The 20556-nt window shown below is 32.8% G+C and overlaps 2 protein-coding genes and 3 non-coding genes across 6 annotated transcripts; 1 reads left to right on the top strand and 4 right to left on the bottom strand.

Annotated features, from left to right (window-relative positions):
- Nucleotides 1-494: 494 nt before the first annotated feature.
- Nucleotides 495-2225, top strand: LOC101900407 (B9 domain-containing protein 1). The gene is made up of 3 exons (XM_005191513.4): nucleotides 495-812; nucleotides 872-1105; nucleotides 2048-2225. The coding sequence occupies exons 1-3, from the start codon at nucleotides 551-553 to the stop codon at nucleotides 2131-2133; spliced, it is 582 nt and encodes a 193-aa protein (XP_005191570.1). The 5' UTR covers nucleotides 495-550; the 3' UTR covers nucleotides 2134-2225.
- A 1386-nt stretch (nucleotides 2226-3611) lies between these two features.
- LOC101900760 (protein no-on-transient A) lies at nucleotides 3612-19767 on the bottom strand. Of its 2 annotated transcripts, XR_002195450.2 has the most exons (14): nucleotides 19375-19767; nucleotides 15800-17117; nucleotides 15430-15726; nucleotides 15233-15306; nucleotides 8097-8156; nucleotides 7719-7775; nucleotides 7285-7360; nucleotides 6999-7053; nucleotides 5464-5519; nucleotides 5213-5271; nucleotides 4953-5023; nucleotides 4695-4751; nucleotides 4068-4116; nucleotides 3612-3880 (listed from the first exon to the last, which is right to left on the bottom strand). XR_002195450.2 is itself a non-coding variant. In XM_011297580.3 (5 exons), exons 1-5 carry the CDS (start codon nucleotides 19651-19653, stop codon nucleotides 12461-12463), a joined length of 2103 nt encoding a protein of 700 aa, XP_011295882.1. In that variant the 5' UTR covers nucleotides 19654-19767; the 3' UTR covers nucleotides 11282-12460. The 2 variants fall into 2 exon arrangements, 1 of the variants encoding a protein (XP_011295882.1); XM_011297580.3 differs by lacking the exons at nucleotides 3612-3880; nucleotides 4068-4116; nucleotides 4695-4751; ... (5 more) ...; nucleotides 7719-7775; nucleotides 8097-8156 and adding an exon at nucleotides 11282-12595.
- On the bottom strand, nucleotides 3961-4031 carry LOC131802680 (small nucleolar RNA U18). Its single transcript, XR_009342331.1, has one exon. It is a non-coding gene; the product is annotated as a small nucleolar RNA U18 (small nucleolar RNA).
- On the bottom strand, nucleotides 4197-4266 carry LOC131802679 (small nucleolar RNA U18). The gene has a single exon (XR_009342330.1). It is a non-coding gene; the product is annotated as a small nucleolar RNA U18 (small nucleolar RNA).
- On the bottom strand, nucleotides 4827-4896 carry LOC131802678 (small nucleolar RNA U18). Its single transcript, XR_009342329.1, has one exon. It is a non-coding gene; the product is annotated as a small nucleolar RNA U18 (small nucleolar RNA).
- Nucleotides 19768-20556: the final 789 nt, after the last annotated feature.

Raw genomic sequence — 20556 nt, 5'->3', positions numbered from 1 at the left:
GTATACACTTTATGGATATAAAATTTCACTACAGGACAATGTGAACATATTTTTGCCCAACAATATGGAAAACACTTTTATAATTTGCAAAGCCCCAAAAAAGCTTCGTAAATCTACAGAAATGCAGCCTTGAGGCTTTGCCTGCTTCCTGTCAAATTTGAATGCAACAATTTGTTTTCATTCATTCAATATTTTTCCTCATTTTTAAAATCAGATAATCAGCGGGAAAAATTAAGGAAATGTCTGTTTTTTTTTTCAAAAATATGATCTAAACAGTTCTATCTTTCAATTCCTTGCTAGCGCAATTTACTCGTCTTCCAATCACTGATTTTAAAAATATTCTGTTTTTTTTCAAAACCATAAATACATACACAAAATTGGCAAAAGTCGGATACACTTAGAAAAAAATTACCATTTACCTTTTTATTGTACCATGGTTACTTGCATGTGTAATCATCGGTTAATTATAAAATCACCCTCCTCTCTGTTGTCATAGCAACGGAAATGATATTCAAAATAAAAAACACAAGTGCAGTAGTAAAAAACAAAAATGGAGACGAACACAACAGCTGCCAGTTATTTCAATATCTTCATTACAGGACATTTGAATTCTACAATATTTCCTTTGGGTCCTGATGCATCCGATATACTGTGCCGCTATGAATGTTTCGCAGGGCTGGATTGGGAACTTGTCAGTGGATCGAAGGACGGCATTACCCAATATGCCTCAAATCGCAATGGCAATTTCAACGACCCCATTGTATTTAACATGCCCATCGAATTGACATATCGCAGCACAAACGTATTTGGTTGTAAGTTTTTGATTCCTTAACATTTAAATTGTTAATATTTACGCATATTCGACTTACAGGGCCACAAATAATAGTTTGTCTTTACGGCAAAACTCGATGGGGTATTGAAACATCCCTAGGCTATAGCCGTCTGCATGTCCCAATGTTTGGCAGTGAAAGCAATCAGCGCATAAAAGCACCCATATTGAAACCACTGTGCAGCAACACTCTGGCTGAACTAACTAGCTGGGTTACGGGCCGCAATCCAGAGCTAAAAGATCCAAAAATATTGCTCGATAATACCAAAAGCAAGGGTAAGATAATTCGTTTTAAATAGACAATTTTCTTTTTTTTTCAATGCGTCGTTCAATTCAAGGCGTTTCAGTAATTATTTCGGATTATTTCTTGATTAAGAGAATTTTGTGCAGGCAGAAGATATCGTATTTTATACCCTCCACCATAGTATGGAGGGTATGTGGTATTTGTCATTCCGTTTGTAACACCTTAGACCCCACAAAATACATGTATTTCTGATCAGCACAAAATTCTATGTCGATTTACCAAAATCCCGACCGAAATGAAGTAGATTGAGAATATTTTACACAGATGTGTCTTAGGTCTGGAGGATTTTTGATAATGAAAATATGCTATATGGGTCCATTGTTTGTTGTAGTACCAATTTTAACCTAAATTTACTATTTCTTATGACAGAAATTTTCCTGTACAGATCAATTCTGTCATTCCTATGTAACACCTCGAAATATACATTTTAGACTCCACAAAGTATATATATTCTTGTTGTTCAGCATTAAATTCTATGTCGATTTAGGATAGACGTCTGTCCGTCTATCCGTCTGTGGAAATCACTCTAGCTTCCGAACGAAATGAAGTAGGTTGATAACATTTTACTCAAATGTGTATTATGTCTGCACGACTTTTGGTACTGGAAATTGGCAATGTAGGTCCACGTTTTTGTATAGCCCCCATTTAATGGTACCTCCCTTTTTCGGTGTTTTGGTGATTTATGCGACATTATTCACTGGAAATGTTTCAAATTTGTTATTTGAAGTTCGTAATGAGTACTACAGCCTATGACTGAAAACAAGGGCTACATTCGGGATTTTTAAGGTTTTAATAGAATTTTTAACGGATTTAATTTTTTTTTTTTTGAAATTGCAAAAATTGTTCTAAATGGTGGAGGGTATTCAATGATGGCCCCGGCCGAACTTACCGCTTTTTACATGTGTTTGTTCTAGGTTTGTTGATGGAGTCATATGGCGAAATTGAATTTGTTTTAAGTGTAGTTACAAGAGGATCTGCGCGATTGGGATTAGAATACTAGCATCTCGAGAAATATGGCAATAAAACAAATATTTTTAATTGGAAAATACGAATCAATTTTATTTTGTAAAATAAAAATTACAGCAAAGAAGACATACCTGTAAATGGAAAATAAAAATATTTTTAAAACAATACTTTACTACAAATAAATTTTAAATAAACTAAGACTAGCATTATCAGATTTTAAACATTGTCATCAAAAGTTGTAATTATGTCGGGAAAAGAAGACTATATTTAAAAAAATATCCTCATTTGTTTAACAGTTACCAAAGAATATGGATTGTTGACATACCTGAAAAATAAAAAAGAGCCTTATTAACGTTGCAAACAAGATGAGTATTGGTTCAAAGTCTGTTTTAAAAAATAATCAGATTTCTATAATTATCATCAAAAAGTATGATTATGTCGGGAAAAGAAGACCTTGAATGTATGTTTTCATCATAAATATTTTTTGTAAGAGAAAATTTTCAACATTGATGTAAAGAAGAGCGTATTTAAAATATATTTTAACCCACCTGTGAGAAATGAAAACCAATGAGTAATTTTTTCAGGCTGAATGTCGTGTAACAGGCAAGATGTTTTGTGTCTCGCGGTTTGCACAGGTGTTCCAGGTGGGTTGTTGACATACCTGAAAAATAAAAAAAGGAGCCTTATTAACGTTGCCAACAAGATGAGTATTGGTTCAAAGTCTGTTTTCAAAAAATAATCAGATTTCTATAATTATCATCAAAAAGTATGATTATGTCGGGAAAAGAAGACATTGAATATATGTTTTCATCATAATTTTTTTTGGAAGAGAACATTTCAAAATGTTCAATTTTGATTCAAAGAAGAGCGTATTTAAAAAAGAATATTTTAACCCACCTTTGAGAAATGGTGACCAAGGCTTGAAGGTCGTGCAAACAGGCAAGATGTTTTGTGTCCGCACAGGTGTTCCAAATTGCTTCATTTGTTTTGTGTACGAATCAAGTGTAGTATATTCTATTATGTCAACATAAAACCAAATATATTCTTGTGCAATAATTAAACTCCTACAATGTTGTATACGCTTTATAAATCAGACAAATGAACTGTTAAATATCTTATTTCACGACTTGGACTAAAATGCATATTAGAGTGGCTCTGTTAAATTAACTCCTTGCAATTTTAGTATGGCTACATCAAGTAATAAAAGTTGTGGTTAAAAGCAAAACGGTATTCTGAACCAAAGTAGACTATAAATAAAACCGGTTGTCTTTGACTCTTAAATCGTCCGTTTTTGCATTTGAGAGTCTATGGAATTTAGACCGGCTGTGTGGTAAAGTGGGACTTTGACTATCCAAAAATATCTCGTACAAAATTTTTACATATTACAAATGTACACTCGGAACTATGATTCTCAGTTAAAAGCACACTGGTGACAAGCCGTGATAGAATAATACAGGTATATGCATCCTCACTTGGGAACATTAACATGTCAAAAATATTTAAGTTTCTGCAAAAAAAAAAATGATTTTTACATATTTTCTTTTACGATGATGCAGTTCAAAGGTTGTTGCTTTAGCTTTTCACAAATTTAACTAATTTAAATACTTTTTCATTCAAAAAGATCAATTCCAAAAATATCTTGACAGTCTTGACTAGGTGTTCTGATACGGCTAACTGTATTATTCTATCATGTGACACAAACATCTTGCTTGTATGCTAGGGTGGTATAATAAATCCACAGAATTCCATCCAAATTATCGCAACAAATGTGTAGAGATCATCTGAAAATAAAGAAGTTCATTCATTATTGTTATATTGTTCACAATCTGATGATATTGCTACTGGTACAGACTACTAATAAAATAATCAGTAATTGGAAGAATAAAATCAAATTAAAATTCATAAACACGGACCAATTAATATCATCACGAAAATACATTTAAAAATCATTAAATTGTATATACTTACATTATACTTTATCAAATACATTCAAAATTGTGTGTACACACGTTTCCACCTACAAAATAATAAAATAAAGAAATTAAAATTACAAAAATGGACATATTTAAAAAGATATTAAAAAGCTGCTTTAGCAGTGAAAATCAGTAATTGGAAGGAGATAATCAAAATAAATTCATAAACACGGACCAATTAAACTCATCACTTAACCACTTGACCCATTATTTCGTTTAATATTTCATCATATTGTTGTATTTTTAGAAGTTGAAAAAATATATTTAGTTTTGTGTATTAAAAAATGTTTAATATTTTTTAATTTAAATTTTAAGCAAAAATGCCGAATATCTCAGCAACACTCACATATTAATGAAATAGTAATTTTAACTCTTAACTTTAAGCACATATTAATCATTGGGTTTACATATGATTTAGATTTATACTACAGCAGAACAGAAACTTTGTATATTATACGCAATAAACAAATTTAAATAAAAGAAAGAAATTTATTTATAAGGCATAATAAACTAAACTTTTCCCGAATAACAATGGGGAAAAGTTAGTTTAGAAAACGAAATATAAGATCATTGGTGTGTGCATTATAAAATATATATTATGAAAGTAAATCAATAGTAGTACCTTCTCTTGAAACGTCTCTCGATTTTAGGAGAGTAAAAGCCGAGCCAGCAAATGCAACTGAAAACAATAAACAAATGTAAATAATTATTCTCAATAAAATTTATTTTTGTGTTCAAAATATACTAAAAATGTTTTAATCAGTAATTGGAATAGGCTAATCAATTAAAATTCATAAACACGGACCAATTAATTTCATCATTAAATAACAAATTAAAGGAATTTTTTAATTCATCAATTGAGTTATATATATAAACTTACCATTCCAATTTATAGTTTCCAGTCGAACATCATGATCATCATCGTTCGTTTCTCCTTTTTGCTAACACATTCTGAAATTGACATAAAAAAAGTTGTTATCACATGGATATATCTATGTTATTTATCTATAATGAGGCAAAAAATCAGTACGCAAAGTAGCGCAGCCGAAATCGTATAGTCATTGCTTGATCATACGGTAACTTTTGTCTTCATTTAATGGATTAAAATACGGTCTTCAATTTAAATGTATGTTGACTCACCTCATTACTCCTCCTTCTGTCATATATTGATGGAACTCAAGGTTCATTGAATTCATAAACTAGAAATATAAGAAAAAACACTGTCCATTATAAAATGATTCAAGATGCAACTCATACAAATAATTATTCGATTTAATCAGTACGCAATATAGCGCAGCCGAAGGTTTTATAGTCATTATTTTAATCATACGGTAACTTTTGTCATCATTTAAAACAATATATTCTTACTACAACTAGTAGTATGTACTAACCTCTGTTTCACGTAGAACAAACAAGTCAAATGCAACCCCAAAAATCGTAAATGGTTCTGAAAATAGAAAACAAAAATCTAATTTAGAACACGCTCTGAATAAGATTTCGGATGCATTTTCTTTGGACTTTAATCAGAACGCAATAAAGCGCAGCCGAATGATGTATAGTCATTGTTTATATCATACGGTAACTATTATCATCATGTTAAAATTTCAACTATATTATGAAAAGTGTACGCCATAAAGAAACTACCTGATAAAATCCATAGTTAGTTGATTACATAAAGATGTTTTGCTATATTACTGGTAGAAAATTGCCATCCCGGATTTTCAGTCGTATTATCATTAAATTCATTACAGGAAATTGTCAGAGTAAGTTTCCGTTTTTTACAGAATCTACACAGGGTGAGATTAAAAAACTGCAACCAACTTCAGACTGCTGTCATATCTAAGCCACTCGTCCGACAGCTGTTGAAATTATTGCAGTGACAGCTCATTATATTACAAGCGTACAAAAGCATTTCGTTAAGAATTTTCCAGAAAAACAGTTATTCGTGATGGAACTCAAGCGTGATAGTGTGATTTCTTTATATTTGGCTGGAAGACCACAAGTGGCTATCGTTAGAACACTCCAGCATTTAAATGCGAATAAATACCTTGTGTCTCGTACCATCGCTCGTTACAATGATACTGGTAGCGTAGCCCGACGTCAAGGAAGTGAACGGAAGAAAATATTAACATCAGCAGAAATGGTTCGAAAAATAAAGAAGCGATTTGATCAAAACCCGTGTCGCAATGGCCGTAAAATGGTTCGTGAGCTCAACATATCGCAATATTCCATCCGGCAAATATTAAAAAATGAACTCGGGGTTTGAAGGCCACGAGTGACCAATTCGAACAAATCTCAACTTAATGTAAATTTTGATATTTCCGACATTCTTTGCTTTCATTTAAAAAAAATCTAAAAATTACGACGTTTGCTTTTATTGCAGTTTTTTCATCTCACCCTGTATATAGCACAGGTATTGTGAGAATTTTAGCTACATTTTTCAGCTACTTTAATTCTCATATACTGACTAAAAAACCCTCATTCGAGGACTACACAATAACTAACAGCACTGGGAGAATTTTTTATTTTGAAGAATGTAAAATCTCAATTTTTATATGTTTAAGCCCAAGAAAAGATAAATAACATTTGTCTTCCTGCTAAATTACTATTTTTACTTGAAACAATGTCGAGAGTTCGCTAATCGATTTAGCAAATGTTAACGCCACTACCACAAACACACAGCACGAGTCTCAACTCCTCGCGATAACTAAAGAATGAATACTTTTCATTTGTTGTAAAACAAGTACCTCTCCGATATTAAGAATGAAATCTGGGCAAATGTGAATTAATAAAATGTATTCTTTTCTAATTTTGATTTTTGTTCTGCTAATTGCTGGACCCTAATTTATTGTATATTATTGAAAATACAAAAATCCCCAAAGACGTAACTTTTTGTTGGTTAAAATATATTAAATTACTCAATTACCTTTTTACATATTTCATCAATTGCAATGTGGCCAAAATCGAATATCCCAATAAATCTGTAAATATAAAGAAAACTTAACTTAGTATTGACACTTGTTTCATTAAAAATTAGAATCTGATTTAAATCTCATTTATATAAATCAACATGGTAGTATTTTTTAATAGGTAAGGGAATGTTCAGGAATTAGATCCAAAGTTATAATCATTGAATTAAATGATGGGTAGCTATATAGCTACTTTAAGGGTTAGTTGAGCACACAATTAAAAATGAGTTCACATTTATTTACCTTAGATCAAAATGGAAAACTGGATTTTCATCGTTTATAAGAAGCAATGACGACGACACTGTTCTCGGCAGCAAATCTAGAAGAAATAAAACACATATGAATTTATCCATACTAGAAATATTCGTATATAGTTTAGAATACTCTCTTTCTCATAAATACAATTCAACATAACTAAAAATGTAAGGGATTTTATTCAGGAATTAGATCCGTTGATTTTAATCATTGAATGAAAGACTGACTTCTACAACGATTCGATACTTTGTAGGCGATTAAACATTTCTCCAACAGGATATGCATTGCACACTGAGGCAATGTTTGGTAAAAATGCAACGTTATTGAAAGCGATGTTTCTAATTTCTAATCGGATACGCATACGAAGCAACTGCCGTTTTGGAAGTTAGCCAAATATGTACCAGGTATAACTTTATAATTACCTTATTAAATTGAGGCTCGATCGTGGGCGCTGACACATTTCCAAACAATTATAGTATCTAAAAGCAAAAAGTACAAGCATAAATCAATTAAAAACAAGTCAACAAATAAAAAAAGAGTAGATGTATGTAATTGCAGAGGTTCTCATTTAAACAAATCAACATGGTATAAAACATTGGGAAGTCGTTCAGGAATTAGATCCGTTATTATAATCATAGATAATGAAAACTTCACGAATGCAGTAACGTACGGCTGCCTGTAGGTGATGTTATTAACATATTTGGGATATATTAAGAATCAAGATTTCACCATGAGAGCATTACATTGCTGCATTTATGAATTCGCTGTAGACGTTGTCATACGTTTACAAATATACATACCTTTTTCCTCATCCGATGTAGATTTCATAGCAACAACACGCCAAATTCCTCGCATCCATACTGAAATTTTATAAGAAAAATTCATTAATATCCATACATTTTTTTTACATTGTCGTTTTTATTTTATGCTAATCAAGCCATACATTAGGTCGTTGTTTAGAAACAGAAAATTTATTGTCTAATTCGGACCAGTACACAGGCTAACAATCAGAGTTAAGAACTCGTGTGTTGTAAGATTTCCTTTACTGTTTTTTATTTTGTTTCATTTCGATTTTTTATGAGGCGTGCAAAAAGAATTTTTATATTCAAGGGAATTTGATGTATTCTATGAATAAAAATACACTGTGTACACGAAGAATTTAAAATATCACAATTTATCTTCCATTGCAAGTTTCTTGCCTTTATGACAATTAAAGCAACAGAAGTTTATCACTTATCCATCAAAAGAAAAATGGTACTTTAAACTTAATAGAAAAGACAACGTCACTAATGAATGGCTCAAATAGAAAGTCAAGTAGCTCAATCTTGATTTTGCAATATTTTCGAAGCAATTCAGATCGTTTTGCTAAACATTTAATATGAGTTTCAAACATTTTCATAAAAACAGAATATTATTTTCGGGGTGTCTCAAAGACAAAAGTTAATTTTTCAATAATTGAATAACGACCTTTAATGAAATAGGCGTTGGAGTAATGGGGTCCATTTGATGAATACAGAAAAATCGAACGGAAAAGTATTGCTTTCCATCATAAAACACTAAAGAATATATGAATAAAGATAGAAGGAAAAAGTAACATTGAGGGGGGCATGCATATGCCATTTAAAGCATTTTGCTATTCAAAAATGTATAAACCTTAATAGTTTATGCATCTAACAAAGTAGTATTTCTGCATTCAGTAGTTCACTCTATTTGTATCGGGGCCTTAATACAAAATCATATTTTGAGATATCCGGATATTTGAATTTAATTTAGTTAGCTATAATGCTTTTACTCATTTTCAGTTTCAGCTTTAGTATATTTTTGTTGTAACCCGAATCTTTGCCCCCTTAACTTCAGAGAGTTTGTACTAAGCACATAATCACAAACCAGACAATAAAACAAAATCAATAACATTTGACAAGACAGGTGTTGATGGTATTGCTGGGAGGGGGGCGGATATGTATGTAGCCCAAATCAACTACCCTTGTGTTGCTATTTGATTTTGTCACATTGCGATTTCTTATGCTAAAAATATTCGTTTAGAGAAAACGTAATTTGGAGGGTAAACCTAAATCATTGAATAGGGCAAGATTCGGGTTAAAAAAATATTTGTTATAAAAAATCTTACCTCATGTGAAATAAAAATATCATTTGATTGGCAAAGGTGTACACAAATTATGTGTTCACTTCAACATTATTATTTGAGTACAGGTGAGAGTTAATGTTGTGACATCAGCAATTTGTTAATATTTTATATGGTAGAAGTATGCACAAAGCTTCTTCGGCTACAATGTTCACAAAAAATGTGTTGAGTAGAGGAGAGTTGTTCGATCCCATGTTTATCCTTGTATATTTCGTAATTTGTAGATCCATATTTATTCCAAAAAAATCCATTTCATTAATTCTGTTAACGTCCAATATGTTGGCGATCAGTGCAATGTATACTGAAATTATGATAACTACACGTCCATACATTCATCCTTCGTCATCGTTTTCTACACACAACCAAACTTCATTCCTACTTAGGCAAACTCATCATCATTTAAGACGCACACACGAACACACACATACACAATTATTCAAACACACCCAAACATCATATGCATACACGACTCCAAAAATTTCCAAGTTGTCTTTCTACAGTAAGTCATTCATTACAAAATACATTAAAGGAAATATTATAGCGTCCTTATAGGCAATCGTGAATTTTAAAAAAGCTTCATTGTACATTAATGTTCAGATTTTTCAATTATATCAGATAGATATATGTCACATTAAAACACGCATAAAACAGTGACGCCAAGAAGTTAATGATAAAATTATATGCTCCAAAATTCAGATTCGTATGTTTTACTTCCAATACGATTGAATGTCTCAATCAGAAATAAAATCACCAAAATTTTCCCTTTTTCTTTAATTTCAAATATTGCATCGTATTTGACAAACATCATTAGTATTGTATATTTAACACCATATTAAGCAACAACTTGAAGTTCAAAGCGAACCTCACAATGCGCATCACTTGACAAGGTCGTCATGGAAAGTATTTAGATACTCGGTATCGTGAAAGTCATTACAAGAAATATTGAATGGAAAGCTATATTTCAGGAATGAGAAAAGAATCGATCTACAAATAATTTATTCAACAATCGATGAGATCGATATCTCAGTTGGCAATGAATAAATTTCAAATAAAAATAAACAAAAAATTGAGTTGTACCAAATGATACATTTTAGTATATAAATATTTAAATGGAGTACAATTCGTATTTGGTGTATAAATATGAACAATTTCCAGAGAAGTATTGGCATGTTTGTTCGGGATACTATAGTATTTTGTTGTAGCAAAATGGTCAGGCTTATTCCATTATTGATGTTTTTATAAAAACAACTTTTCCAAAAAAAGCGTTCAACTTATATTATTTCTTTTGTAAATGCAAGTTTGTCAATCGAGCCAATCAAGACCTCAATATAGTTTTGCCGTTTCCTAAAAAAATTGTTTTCCAACTCGAAAACAACATTCTTTCAACTCTGTGATGGTTGATTGTAACCCCCTAAAATTTAAAAATGTACGAGATCATTCGGAGCATTACAACGCCAAGCGTAGTATGACTGAATATTCGTTTATCTGCATTTTAAATACAACTAAAATAAAGCGAATGTTAATGTTACAACAAATTATTTATGAACGTGTTTCTTACAGTTTAAAATAATCAAAAACGCTAAAATAAATACAACTGCCAGACAATGTCAATTTCATTAATACACCTTTTTCATTTATACTATTCATATTGTTTCATTCCATCACATTCACATTCACACACACACAACACATATATCATTGAAATAGATGAAAACTTCATTGTAACCCCCATATCACCCGCCTTATCATATCATCCATAAGATACCCAATTCTGACATCAACAGCCATTGGGCTGCCGATTGCGATCATATACCCCAATCTTAGAAAGAGAAACAATTATGGTTATTTTTTTAACATACTCAGTTTTCTTTGAGTATCATTTATGTTGTTGCTTTTTTTCTTTTGTTGTTGATATTTTGTCATTTATAGTTATGAAATATATATTAGGGTTGTGTAAAGTAGGGAAAAATAAACCTATAAACTATAGAGAAATTTTTCATTTCTCACGTGTATCAATAAAAATGGAAATAAATTTTCCACTTTGTTTACAATCATCATCATGGTGATCATAAAGTATATCATAATTATAAATTTGAAAAGTGAAAAATTAAAATATTTGTATATTCAAGTATTTCTTATTTTCCTCAAGACGAACGAATGAATGCGTTCCGCTTTGAAATGTTTGTTTAAAATTTAGGTTGTAATTACGAGTTTTTGTTAATAATTAATGGTTATATATAGACTCCAGCTTAAATCTAGCGTTTGAGATTAAAATTGTTATCTGTATGTAAATACATTTACATATCCACTAAGTTGTTGTTAATTTGAAATTAGCTGAATGAACTGTGCAGAATTAAAAGAACTTAAATAAAAGAACATGCTAGTACTTGCAATCCTACACCACCTTATGAGGGAATAAAGGACGAAGGTTAAGCATGTAATTTCATTGGTAGTCCTATTATTTCTAACCGAAACATGTAGATGATGTTATATCGGCGTCTTAAATATATTTGGTAATATATATTGCGCTCATATATGTTGTCCATTTTATATGGATGTTTTGTTGTTCATATTTTGTGAATTTGGGGACATAAATACATTCATCTAGAACTAAACAGCTGCGAGATCTTCAATTATTACATAGGTGCGCGCGTGTTTCGCCTTGTTATTATACATATACGACGACGATGCGATGCATGTCTTTTCGTGGCCGTGGACAAACAACTTAATGCCAACAAAGGCTGATGTTGCACACACAGACATACAGATATGCAAATTATAAGAAATTGAAGATCATTGTTCATACATTGCCGAGGAGTGGATGAAGAATATAAGTTGGTTATAGTTTCAATTTAGATCAAAAGTGTTCCGGCCTTAAAGGTATAACTAATACTATGTTTGCAATGCTAATTTTTATCAATCACACCAAAATGTCCCAAAAATTTGTAGTTTTTTGTTTTCAGTTTTATCTGTTAATATTTAGGTATGCATCAAGATTGGCGAATCATCTGTAGCTTCATCTCAGAAACGTCTTCGGCGTTCCCAGGGATTATTGTTACCGCCGCCATTGTTTCCACCGCGTTGAGCTCCACCACGGTTTCCATTATCGCCGCCACTTGGTTGATTTTGGCTACCACCAAATTCAAATCCGAAATCCTATATAGAGGATGCAAATTTAAAGGTAGTTTTGAGGTGGTAAAAAATACATAATAATGTACAACGATGTTATAAAATATCATTGGAAGTAGCAAAAATACAAATCATACAAAAAATTAACAAAAAAAAAGAAAATATAAAATAAAATTTAACATTCTATGCTCTTATTATTCAAATTTATCAACAATTGTTTTACTTGCAATCAATCAATATCGCTCATCAAATTTTCAAAGAAAAGACAGGATCAACACATTTATATGACAAGATAAAATTGAAGAAAAAGCAAAGGACGAGAGAGAAACCAAGGAAATATATATTATACCAAACAAATGCTTGAAAATTTTAACTCAGTTTCAAAATGTTAATTGTTGTAATAGTAAAGTATTCGTAGTACAAAGTGCTCAGAATACGATAGACACAATGCAACAGATTTACATAAATTATCCAAGATCCCAATAGGCAAAAATTCAGCTTTTAATTATGTGGCGCATGGTGCGTATCGACTTAATAAACTGTTGCATAAACAGCTTACAATAGTAGCATCAAAGCTGCATACAATCATAATTAGAGCATATTAGAATGTTCCGTTATCATCGTTCAAAATGCAAAATAATATTTAATTGTGCATAGCTCAAGTAAGTTCTAAAGTCCCTGGGATGCATACAAAATGGAATGAAATACATAATGGAAGAAATTATAATTTTCTGAGATCGATCAACATTTTGCTTTAAACATAGCACCATAAGGATATGAACAGCAAGATTTTTGTTAGGAATATGTTTATATAGTTCGCTATGGATCTATTTAATTCTACAGAATATTGTTTGTCTCTTTGTTGTCCGCAAATTACGGAATAGTTATAATTACTTATTATTTTTTAATTTTGAATGTGTATGCCTTTTTAAGGCGAACATCATATGCTTATGATTTTCTTATCGGGAGAAGGTAATTATTTCAAATTAACCTTAAAACCCGACTCACTCACTAGGACGCATCTATGCGATGATGCGCAAGAAAAATATATTTTCCTAGGGCGGCCCCAGGAAGGTGCTTTGCACCTTTAATTTCTCCTTTCAATATAACATGTACAATTCATTTTAAATCGAAATGTGAAATATCACATTTTTACCACATGCTCATGTTATGTTTTGAGACGTTATATTCTTTCACTTTTATGTTAATCCATTATTTAGCATTCTCAAGGGCAGTAGAACCCGCACAAGCTTCTTTTAACATCTCATTTGCGAATTACCAAAATTATCAAATATTCATAGGTAATTAATGACATTTGACAAATATTCAAACAACAAAATTTTCGTTGGAAATTGTAGTACCAACTAAATCCCCCTCCTACTTTCATCAGGTATCAAAGTATCAAATGTTCCCCACATTGTGATTTAATTTTCTTTTTTTTTTCAGCATAAGACATTAGTGTTATATTCCCCATCAACCCAATAAACATAGAAGTGTTTGACGTAGAATAATGTTCAATTTAACATTTTGAAGAGCCAAATATTTTCAAGTTGTTCACACATCATCAATATAAATTGATGAATGTGTGAGTTTGTTGTTAGTAAAATATTATTTCCAGACATACAAGTATAAGTATGTTGCGCTTCAGCAAATACAAAGTAAACTTCTTGCGAACTAACGAATGTCCCAGTCTGGCTAGTGGAGAATATGGAATCCAATCTTAATGGTTATTTCCTACCAATAGAGGCGCGATATTTAAACAATATGCTTACCAACATTTGTAATGGCAAGAGGTTAGAACCATTTACTGTAACCACGACCTGATGTTTCCATCATTTGTGAATTATCAGCAATGCATGTTCGTTCAAGTATCTCGACATCCAATTGTTTCTTTCGTATTAACACTGGCCATTTTGTTAATAGAAATTCGTAGCATAGAGTTTTAATAAAATAACCATAAAATTGAAAGAACATACACCACGATGCCCAACAGACTTGGACAATGGCGAAAGAAGACGAGAGTAGAAAAATGGTCGAGTTAGATATGTTTAATGAATACGTTTGTTTTCTACTAATAAACAAATTGTTTATTTATTGATTTATAAGTTAGTTAAAAGTAAACAATTTATAGTTTCCTAATCAGATTCTTTTGAACCATACAATCTTTTGGGTGAGAGTTTAAAAATAAAACTATGTAATCAATATTGTGACATAGGTTTAACATTCGCTAAATATAATCACAAAACAAAAGTATTTACAAAATAAAAAATAAACTAAAAATTAAACAGGTTATAATGGTTACTAAGCTATTTGTTCAATGTGTTTGTTGGCAGAGACCACCAAAGTCTTGTAGGAATATATATATAAGATAAAATGTCCATTCAACTGTTCTGACAATTTTCTTAGCTGAACAAAATGATTGTTGTGAATAACACAAAATACTGTTTCATCAATATTGACGAGCTACTGAGCAACTGAGAAGAGTTGCTATCGCCAATTGCTTTTGGCGTTCTTAATTGATTTCACAATAGTTTGAAGAGCAAATATGCAGTTTTTTTTCCAATATCAATATCTTAAGATGTGGACTTTAATTTTGAGTTATTTCAGTTTTAAAGTAACGCTCTATTGCCTTCTCCTTTTGAACATATTGAAAAATGAACGTACCTGCGGGTTGTTTGGGCCATTAGGGCCGTTGGGACCATTAGGGCCATTGGGACCATTGGGTCCATTGTTATTGCCTGTAAACAGAAAGAATGTAAACAATTTTAAGTAAATCTTGTATAGAGGTATGCAGATTATTAACCGATTAGCCGTCAACGAAATATGAAGTTTTATAAATGTATGGAGAACGAACAACATACCTCTAAAATCGAATGGATTTGGGTTGTTTCCAAAGCCATCAAAGTTATTGCAATTGCCACTGAAGCCACCCTCTTGCTGATCCAGCAATGAGTTCAACTGTTGAGCTTGCATAAACAATGTGTTTTCTTGCTGACGTCTGCGCATCTCCTCTTCTTGACGCAACATGCGCGATTGCATTTCGGTCTGTTGGCGGCGAACTTGTTCTTCGTCGCGTTTGCGCATCTCTTCAGCTTGTTTCTCACGCATTTCCCATTCCATTTTCTTGCGTTCATTGTCTGACTCGCGCTTGCGCAATTCTGCAAATGCATATTTCAATTGAAACTTACTATTTCCATACTATCATTCATTTTTCAACAAAATTATAAATACCTTGTCTGAGGAGTTCTGTTTCGTGCTCATAACGAGCATATTCCATCTGCGCCTCCAATTTCTCTTCCTCCATTTTTAGTTCACGTTTTAGAGCTTCCTGTTTGCTCTTGAATAATTCATGCAATTGCTTCCACCTGGTGCCATATTCATGTTCGAAACTTCCACGTTCGGCAAACCGAGGTCCAATGCCACGTTCATGGTTGAATTCGGACAGTTTTTTGTTCAGCGACTTGTCGGGTAAACCGTCATTGTCATCGGTCAAATCGAATGGTTCAACGACACAGGGTCTCAATGAAGCAGTGAGGAAGAAACACTTCTCATTGCAGTAGCGCAGACATATGTTGGCTGAGGACTTTTTGGCAAATTCAACAATACCCTCCCCGGTAGATTTACCACGATCGTCAACATTGACCATAGCCCTTTCAATGGGACCAAAGATTTCAAATGCTCTATAGAGCAATTCATTCGAAACAAATGGTGTAAGGTTCGAGACACGCAAAACTGTGGCATTAGGGGCGAAACGAACACGCAAAACGCGTCCTTTGCGATTTGTGCCATCGAGTTCGCGCTTTGCACGTTCAGCATTGGCATGATAGTCCATTTTAAGGAATGCAAAATTCTTTTCTGAATTACAGAAAACTTCGGCTATTTCACCGTATGGCTTGAAGAGCTCTCTTAGTTCTTCTTCGCTAACTTCACCAGTTAGATTACCGACATACAGACGGTTACGTCCAGAGAATTTGCTTTCCTCGGAGGCCTGAATAGCTTCAAGCTCGTGGGTGGGACCAGAGATGGAACGCAAGCGCTGATTAACGAAGAAATCGTCATTGCGACCACCACGTGGGCCATCGCCGCCGCCACCTCCACCTCTTGGGCCACCACCATCACGACCATCACGATTTCCGAAGTTACGGTCTCGTTTTTGACCACGATCACGTTGGCCTCCTCTGCCGCCCATTCCGCCATCATTGTTGTTATTGCCACCGCCAAAACCGCCACCGCCAAAGCCGCCACCACCATGTTGTTGTCGGTTTTGTTGGAATTGTTGATTCTGATTATTTTGTTGTTGATTCTGATTATTTTGTTGTTGGTTCTGGTTGTTCTGTTGGGGGTTTTGTTGATTTTGTTGGTTTTGTTGATTTTGTTGGTTTTGTTGATTTTGCTGATTTTGTTGATGCGGAGCGTTTCCTGGACCAGCATTAGTATTTGCTGGTTTATTTTCCGCTTGAGCCTTAACATCTTTAGCAGCTGCGCCGCCCGTGGCTTGATCAGGTGCTGCTTGAGCTTGAGCTTGCTGTTGTTTCTGTTGATTCTGATTCTATACGAGTAAGATTGAAAAGATATAGATATTTTGGTATTCATAGAATGAAATTGTACTTTTGTCATCAAAATAGGGTAATATAACCTCGACGACATCGCTTGTTATAAATTTAACTAAACTAAGTTCTAACTGTTAGATTGTTACCACTACTACTTTTTAATCTGTAAACTGATATAAAATCTAACAAAAATCAACAAAGTCACGATTCAATCCATATATTAAAAATATCAACCCGAACATTAATGCCGACAACAGAAGGCATTTTGCGTCATTTATTTTTATTTGTCATTGTTTCCTATTCAGCAAATGATGGTTATATGAAATTATAAAATTAAACATACCAAATGAATTGGATCGAACCAAAATGCTAACCTACTCTTAGATTGTAACTCATTAAAAATATGGATTGGCTTGACAGATATATACCCACCCTCAGAATATAGTTTGCAAGTTATTACCTTAGTGTGGAAGATAAGGTACCCGAAGCAGTTGGACGATATATTCCATCTTCGCACTTGAAATAAAGTTGATATAAATTTTACGATGTGTGGGGTGGGTTTCAACCAATTTATTTGAGCTTTTCACATCTCTATTTGAGATGGTCCACATCTCTGCTCTATATCTGGGGTTGACAAAACAATTGGATTACGCAGTTTGAAGAGTATCAGAACAGTAAGTAATGGGCGGATATTACACAACTTCGAACTTTATCTAAGACTGACAAGAGTATTAGAATTTGCAGAGATTAGACCTTATTGGATGCATCCTTTTTGTTGTACAAAATGAGACGACAAATACGGTTACGAGGTTTGTTATTAAAGTTAGACTATTAGATTCTGATTAAGAGACATATTATGTATTCAAAAAATTCAAGATATTTCGATAAACTCCTAGGTCAGGTTATGTTAGGTTGAACAGAGTTTAGCCCCTCTGGACATAATTTGAGTCAGTATAGGTCTGCTGTGCGCTCTAGACTAGGATATTATTAAAAGAAGGCGTCAGTTAACAGTCTTAAGGTCTTAAGGTTTGGTATGGAATCGTTACCCAAGAATTGCGATCTGATATTTGCAAACGCTGGGCATTGACACAGAAAATGCTCCAACGTTTCGTCATCTGTTATCTGCACATTCCGTCTTGTACAGATGAACTTGTAGGCCCATGTGCCCGTAAGGATGCCTCCTAACCTAGACTGACTACAATTTGTGTAGTGAAGGTTTGCTGGCGTTTATTGAAGTAAAATGAAACTATTTGAAACAAATCTATTTGGTTGAAAAATTGTAGTGTACTTAACCCGTATCAAATATGGTGGGACTTTAATAGCGTATTTCGCTTCGTAGAGAACTATGGGCTTGTGTGTTTTTTCGAAAGAAAATGAATGCGATAGAAATCACTAATTTGTTTAATTGTTTATGGATCTATTTGTCGTATATTTTAATACACTGTTCGTCAAATTAATCTGATGGGGGCACTTTACAACGATAAAGTGAGTAGATGATAAATTTAAAATGTTCTTTCATACCTTGCACAACTTTTGTAAATGTTGTTAAATCAGCGATTTTTATATTACATTTTAAATTCAGAAAAATATACTTAACACGCATCAATGAAATTGATAACTTGGTGCGATTCGTACTGAAAATAAAGCCAACGAGTTTTATCAACGAAAGCCAAGCAAATATCAATAATTGTAAAAAATCAATGAACTCAAAACCGTATATTTTATGTATTTTGATTACATTTGATCACAAGTCAAATGAATTTAAAATACACATTTCACATAACTACAGATTTTTTTACAATATTTTCTCTACAATGATGCTACTTTTCATCGCGCAGTATGGGGTTGAAAATCAATCCAACGAAATTCTTATTGTCATTATTATTTTCCCTGTTCTCAAAACTACGAAAATTTAAAATAAAATATTTCATTTGAAAAATATTTATATAATTTTTCTTAAAGAAATGGCATTCATTAACTTTTTTGGAAATCCGCTTTTTCTAAACCCCAACACAACCACGCACACAAATTACTTTCTTCAAAATACAACACTGCGCTGTGGGCAATGACATGGTTGGCAACTATGTACCAGGTAAGAGATAATGCCGGTCGACACGAGGTCGAGGGGGTAGGTATATACTGGCGGCAGCCATTTTGTATTATACATAATTTTCGGTCTCATATTCTTCCTCCAATCACATTATTTCTTTTTTTAAATTCGCTTAAAATCTGCCTTTAAATAATAAATGTACCTACCTGATTCTGTTGATTTTGGAAATTTCCTTTGTTGGCGTTCTGATTGCCACCTCCACGATTTTTATTTCTATTTCCGAAGGCTTGGTTATTCTTATTTCCACCAAAACCTTTATTCTGATTTTGGTTTTGATTGTTCTGAATTGGGCCACCTCCTTGATTAAAACGAGGTTTCTTTTCTGCTGGCCCATCCATGGCTTTGTCTTGGTTCTTGTCTCCTTGATTTTTTTGCGGCCGCTGAGGCAAAGGCCCGCCACCATTTACAGCAGTTTTAGCACTCATCACTTTTAACTTTCTTTTCACAAAAATTCACTTTTTTCTAATAACACTCGGCCCTTTACTTGCAGATAAACGACTCACCTCAACGACTGCCGGAAATAGAATGAACACGAAAGTCAGAATAGGCATCTTATGTTAACTATCGATTAACTCGATTGTTTGTTGATAGAATATCGATAATCGATTTTGATGTCGACTTTTCAACCAATTTAGTTATTCGAACGAAAAAAACTTGAGGAACAAACATTAAGTGCCGTCGAGACGTTCAAATTTTTTCATCAAGCAAGTGCGTATTTACGAAGTTACGTGTTTTGCCCGCAAACGTACAAACAAGTTTGTCAAACATTCCTTTTGTAATTATTTTCGTTGAGTGCAGTCATGCTGTCGTCGGAAGATGAGTGGCTTTTCGTGACAGCAGTTGTGTTAAAAAAAAATGGAAATGAAAAAGAAAGAGAAAATATGGATGAAAAAGTGGTATGAACAGCGCAAACGATTTACACATGAAAAACTTTTGAAGGAGCTGCGAATGAGTAGTGTTGATGACTACAGAAATTTTTTGAGGATATTTATTTTTAATATATTAATTTTTTTTAATATCTTCAACAGTACCATCGGGGTACTTATAAAAATCAAGGAGTATATTATATTGTTTTTTCCCTATTACTGTACGCGTCTGTCCGCACATTCCACAATGCATCAAGGCATTGGTACATTTCAATAAATTTTATTGTAAATTCTTTTTCGTCCGCTATTCATTTTTACTCCTCAACGTTACAACACAAATGGCATTTTGTTTGACAAACACTAATGCAGACGTTCAAATAGATTTGCGCAAATAAAAATATCAAAATATTTTGATTTTCCATCAAGCAGAGCCGACAACAAATGTGTGAAGCTGACAAAAGC

This window comes from Musca domestica, unplaced genomic scaffold (assembly GCF_030504385.1).
Source record: "Musca domestica strain aabys unplaced genomic scaffold, Musca_domestica.polishedcontigs.V.1.1 22, whole genome shotgun sequence".
NCBI classification, from domain to species: domain Eukaryota; kingdom Metazoa; phylum Arthropoda; class Insecta; order Diptera; family Muscidae; genus Musca; species Musca domestica.
This window is presented reverse-complemented; position numbering and strand designations above follow the sequence as displayed.